Source organism: Phyllobates terribilis, unplaced genomic scaffold (assembly GCF_046119375.1).
Source record: "Phyllobates terribilis strain yellow unplaced genomic scaffold, ASM4611937v1 Scaffold_4__5_contigs__length_816908805, whole genome shotgun sequence".
Taxonomy (NCBI): domain Eukaryota; kingdom Metazoa; phylum Chordata; class Amphibia; order Anura; family Dendrobatidae; genus Phyllobates; species Phyllobates terribilis.
The window spans coordinates 380,246,791-380,266,662 of NW_027362764.1; the positions used below are offsets into that span (position 1 = coordinate 380,246,791).

The window sequence follows — 19,872 nt, forward strand, 5'->3', positions numbered from 1 at the left end:
TCTTCTCTAAAGAGATGGACCTCACCAGAGCAGAGACCCAATAGAGCACAAGGTGTCTCCATTTGCCTCATTATAGTAAATGGTTCTGTTGGTTCTGTCTGATTTATGTATTTGCAGATTTAGATGGTAACCCCAAAGTAAGTGCTCAGTGTAGTGCACAGGATAACTGTGAATGTAGCCTTAAAAGCAAAGCAAATTATTATGTACTGCAAAATGCTACATATTAAAAACTTCAACTCATCACGCTAAAAAACAAGCCACCACTCAGACCCACCATCTGTCAACAGAAATATGGGGGATTTCCACATTCTGGTAACACAATGGTTGTGGAAAAACGTCATTGCTTCCACCTAAAAAAAAAACAAAAACATCCGACATCTGGTCTTCCAAAAATCCCCTTGTTTGCTGGCCCCATAGTGTGCCTAAACCACAGTTATTGTGCACATGTTTGGCTTTGGGGAGACACCACTTAACAATTTACAGGGTGCCTGTCTCCAGAAGCAGAAGGTATTTGGCACTAAGCTGACTCCACCCTACTAGATGAATTCTTTAAGGTGTGTCGTTTTCCAAATGTGCAATAGCACAAGCGATCGGATGATAGCAGGTTCAAGTCCCATAAGGGGACCTGGAAACCTGGAAAAAAAAGTTTTTAAAAATATGAAAAAAAAACAACATACAGTTGAAACCAGAAATTTACATACACTATGTAAAAAGACATGAAATCAGAATGAACCTTTCCCGTTTTAAGTCAATTAGGATTACTATAATTTTTAATATTTGCCAAATGCCAGAATAATGAGAGAGAGAGAATGTTTTAAGGCATTTTTATTACTTACTGCAAAGTCAAAAGTTTACATACACTAAGATTACTATGCCTTTAAACAATTCTGGACTGCCCATATGATGATGCCATGTATTTGGAAGTTTTTTGGCACCATCTGAATTAATTAGAGACACACCTGTGGATGTATTTTAATGCACACCTGAAACATATTGCTTCTTTGTGCAGCATCATGGGAAAGTCTAAAGAAATCAGCCAAGATATCGGGAAAAGAATTGTGGTCTTGCACAAGTCTGGCTCATCTTTGGGTACAATTTCAAGATACCTGAAGATGCCTTGTTCATCTATACAAACAATTATATGCAAGTACAAACAAGATGGGAATGTCTAGCCATCATACCGCTCAGGAAGGAGACTTGTTCTGTGTCCCAGAGATGAATGTGCTTTGATCCGACATGTGCATATCAACCCAAGGACAAAAGCAAAAGATGTGAAGATAATGGCGGAAGCTGGTAAGATTGTGTCAATAACCACAGTGAAAGGAGTACTGTATCAACATGGGCCGAAAGGCTACTCAGCCAGGAAGAAGCCATTACTCCAAAAGAAACATAAACAAGCCGGATTAATGTTTGCAAATGCACACAGGAACAAAGACCTTAATTTTTGGAGACATGTCCTGTGGTCTGATGAAACTAAAATTGAACTTTTTGGGCATAATTTCACGCAAGATGTGGGAAAGACTGAATGCAACACAAAGGGAAGAGGGGAAGGGAGCCCAGACTATAGGGAAAGGGGGAAGTGGAGACCTCCTAAGCTGATCTAATATCACCCCGTCTCCCCTACCTTCCCTATATTGGTTCTTTACCAATCGCCACATAGGAACCTATCCCTGTATCTCCCTAATGCTTGGCCCTGGTTAGGGAAGGAGGGGATGAGCACTAGTCGATCCCCACTGACAACTAAAGACAACAAGGTAGACAGACACGGGGAAATATAACTTAGCTTGAGTCGACTTCAGAGATATAACACACACGTCGTCTTAGAACCAGAGAGTAAGTAAACAGGCTGCACTTGCTCCAAGCTTTCACCAGAGAACAAATAAATATCACAGTATCTAATTCCAAATGAAAAGATCTTGAGCAGCCAAATGCAGGGCAACTATCTGTCACATCTGACACACCCATGACGCATAATGACCATCTTTACATTTGGAAGAAAAAGGGAGAAGCTTGGAAGCCTAAGAACACCATCCCAACTGTGAAACACGGTGGTGGCAGCATCATGTTGTGGGGATGTTTTGCTGCAGGAGGGACTGTTGCACTTCAAAAAATAGATGGCATCATGAGAAAAGAAGATTATGTGGCAATACTGAAGCAACATCGCAAGACATCAGCCAGGAAGTTAAAGCTTGGGCGGAAATGGGTATTCCAAATGGACAATGACTCGAAGCATACTGCCGAAATGGTTACAAAGTGGCTTAAGGATAACAACGTCAATGTTTTGGAGTGGCCATCACAAAGCCCTGATCTCAATCCTATTGAAAATTTATGGGCAAAGCTAAAAATGCAGGTGCGAGCAAGGTGACCTACAAACCTGGATCAGTTACACCAGTTTTGTCAGGAGGAATGGGCCCAAATTCTGACCAACTCTTGTGAGAATCTTGTCGAAGGATATCCCAAACATTTGACCCAAGTCATTCAGTTTAAGGGCAATGGTACCAAATACTAATGAAATGTATGTAAAGTTTTGACTTTGCAGTAAGTAATAAAAATGACTTAAAACATTCTCTCTCTCTCATTATCCTGGCATTTGGCAAATATTATGGTAATCATAATTGACCTAAAATGGGAAAGGTTTATTCTGATTTCATGTGAGATATTGAGCAAAACATGCATATGTGTCTTTTTATATAGTGTATGTAAACTTATGGTTTCAATTGTAAAATTTCAAATCCCCATTTCCACCATTGAAAATCAAGAAATAAAAAATACACATATTTGATATCGCTACATCCATAAAAGCCTAATCTATCAAAATATAAAATAAATGAATCCGATAGATAAACAACGTAATGAGAAAAGATATGAACACGCCAGAGTAACAGGGCTTTTTTTGGCCGCCGCAAATTGCAATAAAATTCAATAAAAGGTTATCAAAACATTGTATCTACCCCAAAAATTGAAAATGTTACAGGCCTCGGAAATGGCAACACAAACAATTCTTTTTTTTTTTTTTTTTTTACAAATTTCTGACATTTTTTTCACCACTTAAATAAAAAAAAAAAAATATGCGAGTTTGGTTTCTTAGTAATCATACTGACCTGGAGAATCATATTGGCAGGTTAGTTTTACTGTATAGTGAATACAAACCCCAAACAACAATTGTGGAATTGCACTTTTTTTTTCTCCTTTTCCCATGCATCCCATGATAAAATGAATCGTGTCATTCAGAAGTACAATTCGTCCAACAAGAAAACAAGCCCTGAAATAGCTATGTGGACTGAAAAATTTTAAAGTTATGGCTCTTGGAAGAAGGGTAGGAAAAAACGAAAACAAATAAATGGAAATTGGCCACGACTGGGAAGGGTTAAGCGTATAAAAATTCTAAGTTCTAAAATAGTGCTTTCTTCTAAGTTTTCATAAAATTTTAGATATTTTCATAAATAAAAAAAAAATCCCCCTAAATTTATAACTACCATATTTTCCGAAGTATAAGACGACTGGGTGTATAAGATGACCCCCAACTTTTCCAGTTAAAATATAGAGTTTGGGATATACTCGCCGTATAAGATTACCCCTCTTCTAACGCACATACGGTAAAAATAAAAAAAAAATCTGATTTGATTTCAATATGGTAATTTTAAAGTGATGAACCTTACCGGCGATTGGCTGGTTATTGTATACAAATCCTGCTTGGATTGGTCAGCTCTCCCTGCCTGCCAAGCCTTCCCAAGACTATCAGAGTGGTAGTACATACCTCTGGCCTGCCGTTGTATCCTATTACCGGTACCTCCTTCTCTGCTTCTCTGATCTCGCTCCTGAGGACTGCAGTGGCGAGGTGAGGGGGTACCTCACCGGGAAGGTGTAAGTGAAGCAAGCTGCAGGCGTCCGGCACGCCCGGGGTATGGAAAAAAGAGAAAGAGCGGTGCTGTGCCCAGAAAAACACGCCTCTTTCACTCGTCTGGCCTGCCCTTGTATTACCTCCTTCTCTGCCTCTCAGATCTCGCACATGCGCGCCTGCGCTGCTTCACTGCAGTCCTCAGGAGCGAGATCTGAGAGGCAGAGAAGGAGGTAATACAAGGGCAGGCCAGACGAGTGAAAGAGGCGTGTTTTTCTGGGCACAGCACCGCTCTTTCTCTTTTTTTCCATACCCCGGGCGTCCCGGACGCCTGCAGCTTGCTTCACTTACACCTTCCCGGTGAGGTACCCCCTCACCTCGTCACTGCAGTCCTCAGGAGCGAGATCAGAGAAGCAGAGAAGGAGGTACCGGTAATAGGATACAAGGGCGGGCCAGAGGGATGTGCTACAGCTCTGATAGTCTTGGAGACAGGGAGGGCTTATAATTTACAATAAATACCGTATTTTTCGGACCATAAGACGCACCTAGGTTTTAGAGGAGGAAAATAGAAAAAAAAATGTAAGCAAAAAATGTGTTCACGATGCACTTTTAAGGGGGAGGGGGTCTTCTGCAGACACTGGTATAGGGGTAATGTCCCCCAATTCTGACAATATCCCCCATCCTGGTATATATGGCCCCCCCCTTCCTTTTATACGTGGCCCCCATCCCCATCCTGGTATGCCTGGCATCCCTCCATCCTGGTATGCATGACACCCCTCATCCCTATCCTGGTATGCATGGCACCCCTCATCCTTATCCTGGTATGCATGGCACCCCTCATCCCTATCCTGGTATGTATGGAACCCCTCCATCCTGGTATGCATGGCACCCCTCATCCTTATCCTGGTATGCATGGCACCCCTCATCCCTATCCTGGTATGCATGGAACCCCTCCATCCTGGTATGCATGGCACTCCTCAATCCTGCTATGCATGGCACCCCTCATCCTTATCCTGGTATGCATGGCTCCCCTCATCCCTATCCTGGTATGCATGCCACTCCTCCATCCTGGTATGCATGATACCCCTCATCCCTATCCTGGTATGCATGGCACCCCTCAGCCTTATCCTGGTATGCATGGCACCCCTCATCCCTATCCTGGTATGTATGGCACCCCTCATCCCTGTCCTGGTATGCATGGCACCCCTCATCCTTATCCTGGTATGCATGGCACCCCTCATCCCTATCCTGGTATGCATGGCACCCCTCATCCCCATGCCTGGTATGCATGGCACCCCTAATCCCTATCCTGGTATGCATGGCACCCCTCATCCCCAATCCTGGTATGCATGGCACCCCTCATCCCCATCCTGGTATGCATGGCACCCCTCATCCCCATCCTGGTATGCATGGCACCCGTCATCCCCATCCTGGTATGCATGGCACCCCTCATCCCTATCCTGGTATGCATGGCACCCTCATCCCTATCCTGGTATGCATGGCAGAGCAATGAGGAAGTGAAGATGGATCCAGCTCAACACACCGGGCAATTAATTAAAATTCAACAATCTTTATTGGCAAATCCTTTTAAAAATTTGTAGAAAAGACAAAAAATGGACATCTCAGACGACAAAGCATATGTTATGGGGTAGTGTGTATAAAAAATGCCATACGCGTTTCGAGTGAAAAACTGGCTGGCTTATCCTGGTATGCATGGCACCCCTCATCCTTTTCCTGGTATGCATGGCACCCTTCATCCCTGTCCTGGTATGCATGGCACACCTCATCCCTATCCTGGTATGCATGGCACCACTAATCCCTATCCTGATATGCATGGCACCCCTCATCCTTATCCTGTTATGTATGGCCGCTCATCCTTATCCTGGTATGTATGGCCCCCTCATCTTTATTCTGGTATGTATGCCCCCCTCAGCCTTATCCTGGTATGTATGGCCCACTCATCTTTATCCTGTTACGTATGCCCCCTTCAGCCTTATCCTGTTATGTATGGCCCCCTCACCTTTATCCGGTTATGTATGCCCCCTCATCCTTATTTTGGTTTGCATGGTCCCCCTAATCCCCATCATGCTGCACATAAAAAATAAACACTCCTACTCACCTTTCTTCTCTCCTCCAGCGCTGCGTCCTGTCTGCCCGCACTGATCTCGCCATGTGAGCCGCGCATGTCGTCACTTCCATGCTTAGCTCACAAGGAGAGATCAGCTGCCGGAAGTCACTGCTCACCACGCCAGGACTGTGTGCGCGGCGAGCAGTGACTTCATGCTCCTTAATAGCTGGCACACAGTGTAGCCGCAGCGCTATTAAAGGGCATGAATATTCACCCCCCCCAAGCCCATGGAAGTGGAGAGAGGTTGAATATTCATGCCTTTTAATCGCGGGCACAAGCGATTCCGGCAGGAGCCGCGCTGCGGCTACACTGTGTGACGCTATTAAGGAGCATAAATACTCACTGCTCCCCACGTTAACAAAAAAGTGTGACACAACTGAAAATATGTCTTATATTCTAGGTTCTTCAAAGTAGCCACCTTTTGCTTTGATGACTGCTTTGTACACTCTTGGCATTCTCTTGATAATGCACCGTCTCATGCTGCACATAACACATCTGCATCTCTGGCTGCTATGGGCATAAAAGGGGACAAACTTATGGTGTGACACCCATGCTCCTCTGACCTCAACCCCATTGAGAACCTCTGGAGCATCATCAAAAGGAGTGTCTATGATGGCGGGAGGCAGTTCACATCTAAGCAACAGCTCTGGGAGGGTATTCTGTCCATGCAAAACAATTAAAGCAGAAACCATCCAAAACCTGACAAATTCAATGGACGAGAGAGTTCAGAAGCTCCTTTCGAACAAGCGGTCCTATGTGCAAATGTAACATCACCTAGAATAAAGTTTTGAGTTGAAAACTGTTTGATTTCAGTTTGTAATAACCTGCTAATGCTTATAATTTCAAAAATGACCCTTTTTTGTTCTTTATTAAAATGAAAAGGTTGAAAACTCTGCTGTGCATAATAATTTGGAACATGCATTTTGAGTGCAGTTTGAGTTTTTTATTTTTTTAAAAATATACTGTTCTCATAGGCAGTTTGTACAAAAACCTTTCAATTGTACTCTAATAGTTATTTGACTGGAAAATTACAATGACTGCAATTCATATAGGTAATTTGGGAAAATCTGAGAAAATATTATTTGCATAATAATTTGGAACACAGTGTATATTAATTGCACCTGTTTGAACTCGTTACCTGTATGAAAGGCTCCTGTCCACACACTCAATCAATCACACTCCAAGCTCCCTACCATGACCAAGACCAAAGAGCTTTCTAAGGACGCTAGGGACATAATTGTAGACCTGCACAAGGCTGGGATGGGCTATGGGACAATACCCAAGCAGCGTGTTGAGAAGGCAACAACTCTTGGCACAATTATTAGAAAATGGAAGAAATATAAGATGACTGTCAATTCTCCTCAGTCTGGGGCTCCATGCAAGATTTCGCCTTGTGGGGTAAGGATGATCCTGAGAAAGGTCAGGAATCAAGCCAGAACTACATGGGAGGACTTGAAGAGAGCTGGGACCACAGTCTCAAACATTACCTTTAATAACACACTACACTGTTATGGATTAAAATCCTGCATGGCACACAAGATCCTCCTGCTCATGCCATGTCCAGGGCCGTTTAAAGGTCACCAGTGATCATCTGGATGATCCAGAGGAGGCATGGGAGAAGGTCATGTGGTCAGATGAGACGAAAATAGAACTTTTTGGTATCATCTCCACTCGCCGTATTTGGAGGAAGAGCTAGGATTGAGTACAACCCCAAGAACACCATCCCAACCATGAAGCATGGTGGGGGAAACATCATACTTTGGGGGTGCTTTTCTGTAAAGGAGACAGGATGACTGCACCGCATTGAAGGGAGGATGGATGGGGTCATGTATCGCGAGATTTTGGCCAGCATCCTCCTTCCCTCAGTAAGATGGGTCGTGGCTGGGTCTTCCAGCATGACAATGACCCAAAAAGCACATAGCCAGGGCAACTAAAGAGCGGCTCTGTAAAAAGCATTTAACGGTCCTGGAATGGCCTAGCCAGTCTCCAGACATGAACCCAATAGAAATCTTTGGAGGGAGGTGAAACTCAATGTTGCCCAGCGACATCCCTGAAATCTGAAAGATCTGGAGAAGATCTTTATGGAGGAGTGGGCCAAAATCCCTGCTGCAGTGTGTGCAAACTTGGTCAAGAACTACAGGAAATGTCTGATCTCTGTAATTGCAAACAAAGGTTTCTGTACCAAATATTAAGTTCTGTTTTTCTATTGTATCAAATACTTATTTCATCCAATAAAATGTAAATTAATTATGTAAAAATCATACAATGTGATTTTCTGTTTTTTTTTAGATTCTGTCTCTCACAATAGAAGTGTACCTACGTTAAAAATTATAGACCTCTCCATTTCTTGTGGGTTGGAAAAGTGGCAAAATCGGCAGTGTATCAAATACTTATTTTCTCCACTGTATATGTCCCCATCCTGGTATATATGCCCCCCCATCGTGATATATATATGATTCCCATCCTGGTATGCATGTCCCTAATCCAGGTATATATGGCCCCCAATCCAGGTATGTAAGGCCCAAAATACAAGTATACATGGCCCCCAATCCAGGTATACATGGCACCCCATCCAGGTATACTTGCCCCCCCATCCAGGTATACATGGCCCACTCTTCGTGGTATACATGGCCCCTCATCCTGGTATACAAGTTCCCCTAGGCTGATATACATGACTCCCCATCCTGGTATACATGGCCCCCCCATCCAGGTATACATGGCACTCCATTCTGGTATAGATGGCCCCCCATCCCCATCCTTGTATACATGACCCCCATCCCCATCCTGGTATACATCGCCCCCATCTCCATCCTGGTATACATAGCCCCCATCCTGGTATACATGGCCCCCACTCCCATCCTGGTATGCATGGCCCCCACCCCCATCCTGGTATACATGGCCCCCACCCCCATCATGGTATATATGGCCCCCCATCACGCTGTACACATAAAAAAATAAAGGATTCTACTTACCTTCCCTCCGCTCCCTCTCAGTGCTGTGTCCTTGCAAGCACTGCCATGCGCCCTCACATGCCGAGGTCAGCTGCCGGAATATTCACTGCTCCCCATGCCTGGGACTATGGGAGTGGAGGGCAGTGAATATTAATTTTCTTTAATAGCGGGCTTCCTGCAGCGGCTGGGCAATGACGTGTGCCCGCTGTTAAAGAGAATGAATATTCACTGCTCTCCACTCCCATAGTCACTCCCACCTCTCGTCACTGGCTTCAGTGCATAGAAGTGGGAGGGACTATGGGCATGGGGAGCAGTGAATATTAATTTCCTTTAATAGCGGGCACACGTGTTACCTGCAGCCGCCAGCTTCTGCCTCCTGTGACCCTCTCCTCAGCCGCTTCCACCCCCCCCCACCTCATCCACATCCTCAGCAAGTACATCCAAACTACAAGACACACCCCCCACTTTCCTCCAAATTTTTGGATGAAAAAAATGCGTCTTATAGTCCGCAAAATATGGTATTTAATAAGGGGTTGTCCGAGTAGTGAATAACTGCTTTAAACCTAATTGTCCGGTATATGGGTATGTGCTGGATCCTCCTGAGCGATAGAAGCTCTGCAATGTAGCTCACTAACATGGATGATAGAGGCGGCTCTCAAGCTTTTATTGCCCTTTCTATTACATCCGTTTAGGGCATGTATGTCAAGTAGGTGTATTTTTCATATGTAATCTGGAAAATGTGATGTGACCTGAGCCTTGGAAGGGTTGTCCACAGCTGACACTGTGATCGGTCATTCAAATATCAGCACCTCCACCGCAGGAGCTCGGCTGGGTGGGTGCATGGCTGGGTGTAACAGGAGACCTGCCTGTGTAATCACACCAGGTCTCATGCATTGCAATACTGGTACATTGCAATGCATGATGTAAAAATAAACAATAAAAGTACACACATATGGTATCCCGAGTCCGGAATGACCTGACCTATAAAACTGTCTTACTAGTTAACCCCTTCAGTGAACACCGTAAAAAAAAAAGAAAAAATGCGGCAAAAAACTATGGTTTTTCATCATACCGCTAGAAAAAAAGTGGAATAAAATGCAAACAAAATGACCATTGTAAATTAAAATGGTATCGCAGAAAACCTCATCTTGTCCAGTAAAAAACAAGCCGCCATACTGCTCCATCAGTAGAAAAATAAAATAAATTATACCTCTCAGAATAAAACGATTCAAAAGCAATATTTTTTCTACAAAATTGTTTTTATTGTGTAGAAGTGACAAAACATAAAAAAATATATGAATGTGATTTCGCTCTAATCATACTGACCCGAAGAATAAAGCTGCCTTATCACTTTTACAGCATGATTGTCATGGAGAAAAGCAAAATGCTTACAGAGATGAGAAAGAAGAGCTTATACTCGGTCAGCCGGCTGTCTTCAAATTTCACTTTGTGCAGTTTACCCCCTCCTTTGGAATTTGGTAACCATAGATACACAAATGGCTAAACAGATGTGAGGCCTGGCTTCAGGAATGTGGATTAGATTTACGATCGAGATAAGAGATTTAGAAGCGTAAAAATGTGGGATTTCCTTTGTATGCTCCCAAGAAAAGTAAGAAGAGAGATTTGCATGAACTGCCTCCATCCAATAGATAGGAAAATCTGATTTTTGGAAACGTGATGAAGTGGTGAATGCAAAGCATAGTTTCAAGTCGCTGCACGATGACCAGAATCCTGTCAATTGAATAAGGAGTAGATACATAAGGCTACACCTGGCGTATTTGGTCTCTGTGTAAAGATAAAATCATGATACAAAAGATGACTTCGATATCCGAAGCAAAGATATAGTTAATTTAGGGAATCTCATAATTTTCTGAAACTGAAAAGTCCACCCCTATATGAGTGATGATGGGAGGGGTTGTGGGTGTAACTTAGGAGCTAATAAAAGGCAACTGCCAACTTTTAGGCATGTCAGTACATGGAGGCACAGTTCACTGTAGGTGCTGTCCATTTTTTCTGGAGAAGCCTTCCTCCCTAGATTTGAAGCCATTGCTGTGACATCAGGTCTAGTAAGTTTTCTTGGTTTATCCTTTTATTTTATGTAACTGTATATTCGGTATTGTTTTGTCCACTTTGTAAAATAGTTTTTATAGTTTTATAAACACTGCCTATCGTTCTGAATTAAATGTAAAATGTAATAGTTCTGTTCCTTGTGTTCTGTAAACTGCACCCCGAAGCCATACACTACCAGAACCAGGTGTCCAGTCAGCCTGTATAAAACCCGACTGGTGGTGGCAGCTAATAATCTTTCTTGGGTTATCGTAAGTTAGCAGTGATCATACGGGGGTATATACATAGATTCCATGTGTTGCAATCCGGAGGTGTATATATCATACGTGCACTGTTAGTTTTCCAATAACTAGCCGGTTAATGCAAACAGCCTCCTACATTAATCGTTGGCCAATTATGTAATTGTCCGAACGATAGGGGGCGTCAGAGAACTCTTTGCTCAAGAGATCACAGTGAGTGGTTTGGCGTGACCTTCCTGGGCTGTGATAATCTTGACAAGCTCTATCAGTGAAAAAAAAAATTATAGCTCTCAGAATAAAACGATGCAAAACCAAATTTTTTTCTATAAAATTGTTTTCATTGTGCAGAAGCGCCAAAACATAAAAAAATTATATAAATATGATATCGCTCTAATCATACTGACCCGAAGAATAAAGCTGTCTTATCACTTTTACAACATAGTGAACGGCATAAAAAAAAAATCCAAAAAACGAATTCTCAATTGCTGTTTTTTGTTCATTTTGCCTCACAAAAATCGAAATAAAAAGAGATCAAAAAATGTTATGTGCCCGAAAATGGTACCAATAAAAACGTCAACTCGTCCCGCAAAAAACAAGCTGTTACATGACTCAGCAGAAATATGGAAAAATTATAGCTCTCAGAATATGGTGATGCAAAGATTTTGTTTTGCAAAAAAAAGTGTCTTTTGGTGTGGGACAGCAGCCAAACATGAAAACCCAATATAAATCTGGTATCGCTGTAATCACACCGACCCGAAGAATACTGCATGAGGAACGGAGTAAAAAATAAATAAAACCAATTCTTCACGTGCTGTTGATATGTTTGTCGATCGTAGTAAGGCTAAGTGCCCACGATGCTGAAATGCTACGGAGCGTTTCTGCATCTCCCTGGCAGAAAAAACGCATGCGGATTTTACATGCGTTTTTTCTGCCAGGTAGAAGCGTTTGTGAAGCGTTTTGAACATGCGATTTCGCATTCGGGTTGTCAATCGCTTTTCCAAATGATTTTAGCATCACTTGGAAAAGTGCTTGACAACTTGGTCACACTATATAAATCCATGCAATCGGCATGGATTTATGTTGTGTGACCAAGTTATGATGCTGCAAATGCTGACGCCGGCGGTCGCGTGACCTGTCACATGACTAAATGACGTCATGGAAGGTCCTTTTTAGAGCACCGCGAGCAGCCGAAGACATCGGAGGCACCGGAGAAGGAGACCGGGGGCCATCGGAAGGTGAGTATAATGTTTTTTTTTTTAGTTTTCAATATTTGTATTATTTTTTTTACTATTGATGCTGCATTTGCAGCATCATAACTTGGTCACACAACATAAATCCATGCCGGCGGTCGCGTGACCTGTCACATGACTAAATGACGTCATGGAAGGTCCTTTTACCACCGCGAGCAGCCGAAGAGCCAGCAGCACCGCTGGGAGCAGACAGGGGGCCATCAGAAGGTAAGTATATGTTTTTTTTTATTTTAATTCTTTTTTAACTACAGGTACTATGGTACCCGGGTCTGGAGGAGAGTCTCCTCTTCTCCAGACCCGGGTACCATCCACGCATTGAATGGCATAATATCCGCATGTGTACTTATAGTCATGAGGATGTTATGCGGTCCAATGCAAGTCAATGGCGGCGATTTCGCCGCGATTCCGCAAAATTATTGGTCATGCTGCAGATTTTTCCGCAATGATAATCCGCAGCGGAAACTTCCGCACATGCGGATTATCATTGGGAAACATGGCTGACAACTTAACATGTGTTTTTAATGCGTTTTCGCGGCGGAAATGCAGCTGCTTAAATGCATTAAATCCGCATCGTGGGCACGCAGCCTTAGGCTCGGCTCACAAATATCCTGCACTCTACGCTGAGCTCTTACACCAGGGTGTTTGTGTAAATCTCTAAAATATGTGATTCTGACAGAACCCCTGGCAGAGAATTCCCTATAATGAGACAGATGGAGACACTATGGACGCCATCTGGCCTAGGATCCGGCGATATCCGTCTTTTTAGGTGTGCATAAAAGCATGGCTGGCAACAGTTTTGTGCACCTCTGAAAAGCCGGATACCACCAAACAGAAGCCAAACGGAGTCAACAGTAACTCTGCTGCCTCATTATAGTGATTGGATCCCTTAGGGTTTTCATCTGAATCACGTATTTTGTAGATTTAGATGGAAACCCCGATGTGAGTGCTCAGTTTAGAGCACAGGATAAATGTGATCCAAAATGTTCTGAACCCCAAAATGTCACCAATAAAACCTTCTACTTAACCCACAAAAAAACAAGTCCCCATTCAGGTCTGTCACCTGTTAACAGAAATATAGAGGGCTTCCACATTACTGGTAGCACAAGGGCTCTAGAAAAGTGACGTGGCTCCAACCAAAAGAAATCCAACAAAACCTGCTCTCCCAAATCAAAATTCCCTCCTCCTCCTGAGCCCCACAGTTTGCCTAAACCGCAGTTAGTGTCCACATGTTTGACATTTCTGTAGCGAGGAGATCCCACTTAATTTACTGGGTACGTGTCTCCAGAAGCACGAGTTGGGCACAATGTATGGGCACTACAATGTAGGGGCACTATAATGGCATATTTGCAATTTCTCTTAGCAACATCCATTACTGCTTGTTTCTGGAAAGCACCCATTGAGTCAAAATCATCACTACACCTGTAGATAAATTCTCAGAAGGGTGTAATTTCCAAATTGGGGTCAATTCAGGGGGATTCTGCTCTTCTGGCACTTAGGGGCTTTGTATATGGAGTCCCCAAACTATTCTACGAAAATTTGTTCTCCAAAAGTCAAATAGTGCTCCTTCCCTCCCGAGTCTCGCCATGTGGCTAAGCAGTACTGTACACTCACATATGAAGTATTGGCTCGTTCACAAGAAATTCTGTAACAAATTATGTGGTCATTTTTAATTATTTCTCATTGTGAAAATGTAAAATCTGGGGATAAAGGAACATTACAGTGTTAAAAATGTAATTTTTTTTCACTTCACCGCTCAATGATATAACATTTTGTGAATCACATGTGTCAATATGATCACTGCACCCCCAGATGATTTCATTAAGAGGTGTAGTTTATAAAATGGGGTAATTTATGGGGGTTCTGCTGTCCTGACACCTCAGAGGCTCTGCCAATATGACATGGCACCGATCAAACCATTCCAAGAAAATCTGCTCTCTGATATGGCGCTCCTTCCCTTCTGCCTAAAAAGTCATTTTTGACCACATATGGGGCACTGCCATACTCAGGATACATTGCGTAACAAATTTTGGGGTCCATTTTCTCCTGTTACCTTTGTGAAAATGAAAAATTGGGGCTAAAAACGTCATTTCTAATTTTCATGGTCCAATGTTTTAAAATTCCGCTAAGCACCTGTGAGGTCAAGTTGCTCACCACACCTCTAGATAAATTCCTTGAGGGGTGTAGTTTCCAAAATGGGGTCACTTGTGGGGGTTTCCACTGTTTAGGCACATCAGGGGCTCTCCAAACACATGGTGTCCACTATCTATTCCAAACAACTTTGCAGTTCAAAAGTCAAATAGCCCTCCTTCCCTTCCGACCCCTGCCATGCGATCAAACAGAAACAGAAATTGCACAACAAATTTTGGGGTCCATTTTCTCCTGTTACCCTTACGAAAATAAAAATATTGTGGCTAGAAGAACATTTTTGTTTGAAAAATGGGATTTTTTTATTTTCTCTTCTCTACATTATAAACTTCTGTGAAGCACCTGGGGATTCAAGGTGCTCACCACACATCTAGATACATTTCTTGAGGGGTCTAGTTTCCAAAATGGGGTCACTTGTTTGGGGTTTCCACTGTTTAGGCTCATCGGGGCTGTTAAAGTGCGACATGGCGTCCATTCTCGATTCCAGACTTTTTTGTGTTCAAGAGTCAAACGGTGTTCCTTCCCTTCCGAGCCCTGTTGTGCGCTCAAACAGTGGTTTTCACTCAGGAGAAATTGCACAACACATTTTGGGGTTCATTTTCTTCCGTTACCCTTGTGAAAATAACATTTTTTTGCTAAAGTAAAATTTTTGTGAGAAAAAGTTAAATGTTCATTTTTTCCTTCCACATTGCTTTAGTTCCTGTGAACAGGGCTGTGGAGTTAGTAAGCCAAATCTCCGACTCCACAATTTCCCTAACTTCCAACTCCGACTCTGACTTTGACTCCTCAGCACCGCCTCACTACTGAGCATGTACATAAAGTGCAGCACATATTCATCTCAACTAAAAGCCTAAATCCTTAGATAAGGAATAGAACATTTATAGGACATTTCATAACTTTCCCAAATTCTTATGAAAAAATGTGGAGCACATCCTGCACTGACCTACTGTACCCAATTTATTAGATATTTTAGGTGTAGGAGTCAGTGCATTTCATACCAACTCTGACTTCATCAAAATGGACATCGACTCCACAGCCCTGCCGGTGAAGCACCAGAAGGGTTAAAAAACATCTTGAATGTGGTTTTGAGGGGTGCAGTTTTTTGCATGGTGTCACTTTTGGGTATTTTCTGTCATATATGCCCCCCAAAGTCACTTCAAATGTTATGTGTGGTTCCAACAAAAATGGTTTTCTAAATTTTGTTGGAAAAATGAGAAAATGCTGATAAACTTTTAACCCTTCTAACTTCCTAACAAAAATAAAATTATGTTTCAAAAATTGTGCTGATGTAAAGTAGACATGTGGTAAATGTTAATTATTAACTATTTTGTGTGGCATAACCCCTTTAAAATTCCTCTTTATTAAATATATTAAAAAGTCCCAATAGAACACCGCACAAACAAACAAACATTGATAACAAGAGATTAGTTAAACAAGTCAGCGGGGAACTACGTGATCTATCAAATCCCTATACGAGTCCTCTTTTTCCCTACCTGACTGCGGGGGTTGGCGCCATATTGTAATAGACGAGATTGGCACCCCCGCTCCGCGTTGACTGACCCTAATGGTCCCTATCCAACCTTATAAATAGCAGCTACGTATATTCAATACTTTTCTTGCTGTGGTTCCACTGGGTCCCCTGCATTCTGGCTAGGGTGCACACTGATGTATCCCCTTTACTAGTGGTCTCCAGAGGCTATTCCCTGATGAACCCCTTATCTAAAAAGGGGGAAACGCGTCGGGTCTCATTTTTGGAGAGAATACCATGAGATAAGTATAAACGTGTTTATTATTATGTAATGAAGGGAGACTTTATGCTATTATTCTGACTGCAGTGTATAAGGTTTATCATTGAATAGACATAATGCAGTGTTACATCTGAAATATTATTAATGGGTCCATGACTTTACAATTGCTATGTGTAATGAATATTGACTCAATGGCATTTTAAGACTGTATATTATGAACTAAAGTTATTGTGTGGACTATATATCTTGTTCTAGATATGTTCAAACATTTGTTGTGACCGATTGTCATGGGTCCATGATTTACGGCTGCTATGAGTAATGTATCTATGGTTATGGACCAACTATTTACGTTTTATGGCTATGGATTAATTAGCTATTTAACCTGAATTTTTTTAGCGTTACTTTATACCTCCACCTGAAACATATTTTGGTTGGGAGGGATGTGGTGTCACTTGTAGTGGGGCTTTATTCCTACCTTTCTTACCCTCTGGAACCTTTAGCCCATTGACCCCCTGAGCACAGCAGGGCCCAGTAGGGATATATAGGGCTAATCTTCGTTGAGCGGGGGTATCATGACACAGTAGAGTTCACATCCGCTGTTAGGTAGGGTATGGAATAGGGTCAGACTTAGGCCCTCAGAGATTTAAATACTGTTATCTAATACTGTCCTTTTCATATCTATCTAACTATAGTAAGTGACACCACACCAAGAACAGTATTGAATATAGGTAGCCGCTATTTATAGGGTTGGATAGGGACCAATAGGGTACCAACGCGGAGCGGGGGCGCCAATCTCGTCTATTACAATAGGGGCCAACCCCTGCAGTCAGGTAGGGAAAAAGAGGACTCGTATAGGGATTTGATAGATCACGTAGTTCCCCGCTGACTTGTTTAACTAATCTCTTGTTATCAATGTTTGTTCTTTTGTGCGGTGTTCTATTGGGACTTTTTCATATATTTAATAAAGAGGAATTTTAAAGGGTTTTTTTCTTTTGGTTTACTTGTTGATGGGCCCTTCACAAATATTTAACTTTTGTTCTGCTTGTTTTGTGTGACATAACTCTCTGATTTAAGGGCAAAAATTTTAAAGCATGAAAATTGCAAAGCTTTCTAATTTGTCAAATTTTCGATATTTTCATAAATAAACACAAATCATATCGACCAAAATTTACCACTAACGTGAAGTACATGTTCGTCATGATAAAACATTCTCAGAATCACTGGGATATGTTGAAGTGTTCCAGAGTTATTACCACATAAAGTGACACTGATCAGATTGGGAAGGAGTTAAATCGGAGGAAGTGTTTTTAAATTGGAGGATGCTGATAGACTGTTGTGGTCACAGGCATTTTTTTAGCAACCATTTTGTGGTTTTGTGGACAGGAGTGCTGATCAGTATGTGGACTGCACTAACAAATGCAGAAGAAAAAATAATATTAGTGTATTAAGAAGTGCTATAAAAGGTGTCCCCAACACAATTGATAAAATAAAGAGAAAGTGGACACTGCACAGCTGTGTTTTCAGCTTCCATGTCACAGGCAGCCAGTGTTGCAGTAGTGCTGCAATACAGCAGAGCTGTAAGAGCTGCAGCAAATATGTTTGTAAGAAGATAAAGCTCAGTTCTACTGTTCTGTGTTACTGTAGTTACATGTGTCACACTGGTTATGTCCCCTTTTATTAAAAATAAGCCCTGGAGGCAGATTCTCATGCAGATCAGTGTCCGGCCCATAGACCTGAACAGCTCATTTACATATAAGAAAAACATGGATATCTCTGTAATAAGACATTTATTCAGCTTCTTATTATGTATTATGCTTTGCTCATATAGCGCCATCATATTCTGCAGCTCTTTACAGACGTTATCATGACCTACATGCCCATATAGATGGCTTAGGAGGATTGATCCTATTGACAGATTCCCTTTAAATCTGATTAAGTAATAAAATATATTAGAATATTATTTGCATGGGTAATAATTAGTGATGGGCGAGCACTAAAATGCATGAGTGCTCGGTACTCGAATCGAGCAGGTCGGACGCTCGGAGAATATTTTTACTATCACTGACCCGACTCTGAGAGGTGGGCGTGGGAAGCAGTGAATGTTCATTTTTAATTTACACCTGATTAACTGGGCAGCGCGTGTCTCTCATGGTGCTGACAGTAAGAAAACCGGAGAAGTGAGAGCAATAAAAGTTACATATCCTGAAAGGATATCATTAGTATAGTACAAAATAATCATCTGACAGATTCGCTTTATTTAACGTATTAAATACATTTTAAAAAACGACATGGGGTCCCCCATTCTTAATAACAAGCTTTCTTGCTGTCATCACCAGAGAAGTGAGAGCCGCTCGCTGCCCAGTTATTCAGATGTAAATTGTAAATGAATATTCACTGCTCCCCATGCCCACCTTTCGGTGCAGTGTCAGTGATAGTAAAAATCTTCACAGGCACCAAGAGGTGGGCTGGATGAGAGTGTGCCGAGCATCGCGTCATCGGGTCTTCTTTAAGACCGATGACACGATGCGGCCGGCCAATCACAGTAATGCCAGTAGCCAACATGGCTATGGCATTACTCTGTATGGCGGACAAACATCGCATGTTTATTGGCTGTCTAACAGCCGCGAAACATGCGGGACGGGACTTGAGCATGGCGCTTGAGCACCCGCAATACTCAGTCGAGTAATGAGCATTCCCGAGCACCCCGATGCTCTGTCGTGTATCGAGCAGTGCCGAGCACGCTCTCTCGTCACTAGTAATAATTAATGGTATCAAACAATTAGCAGCACTATTAGTAATATAAATGTACATTTGTTTATATTTCCAGGGTATCCTTTTCCCACAGCTCCTCCAGTTGACCCTTTTGCCAGGATACGTGTAGATGATTGTGGAAAAACTAAAGGATGTTTTAGGTCAGTATGTCTATATCCTGTTATAGATGTTTTACAATATTAATATTGTCAATATATATAATATATATTGTTCAGATTAAAAATATATCTTGTATATTAAGATTTTTTTAAATTTGTATGCTGCTCCTCCACCACGCAATCACGTCACGCGTGCGCCGATGGGTGCATGGAATGACGTGTCCCTCTGCCAGCATGTGTTAAATGCCACTGCCAGAGATTGACAGTGGCATTTAACAGGTTAACAGCTCCACTTGCTGCTGTAAATCAGCCATCATCAGCCGGAAAAGATGCGGGCTTGCACGCCGAAAGTCAGGAACACAACATATGATGTAAATGTTGAAGGGGTTAAAAAGAACCAGTCAGCACAATTTTGTAAAGACATGGCTGTAATGGCTCTATATTACTGATTATATTGATACCTTGGGTGAAGAGATCCTTTTGTTGTTCTTTTTTAATTACCATTTGAAGTTTTCTACTAATCAGATGTCGGTTCACAGGGGCCGAACTGTACACTGCGCCTACTCCCCCCTGTCTGATTGCCCGGTCCCTCCGCCTGCCTTTGGTCTGTGAGTGACCTGACTCCTTTGTTTGAAT

At 42.3% G+C, this 19,872-nt stretch overlaps 1 protein-coding gene across 1 annotated transcript in view; it reads left to right on the forward strand.

Moving 5' to 3' along the window:
• FRRS1L (ferric chelate reductase 1 like) overlaps nucleotides 1–19,872 on the forward strand; it is a 107,338-nt gene that overhangs the window by 54,723 nt on the left and 32,743 nt on the right. The window contains exon 3 of the mRNA XM_073678485.1: nucleotides 19,194–19,278. Within this exon, the coding sequence (XP_073534586.1) occupies nucleotides 19,194–19,278 (85 nt within the window). The remainder of the gene's footprint in view (nucleotides 1–19,193; nucleotides 19,279–19,872) is intronic.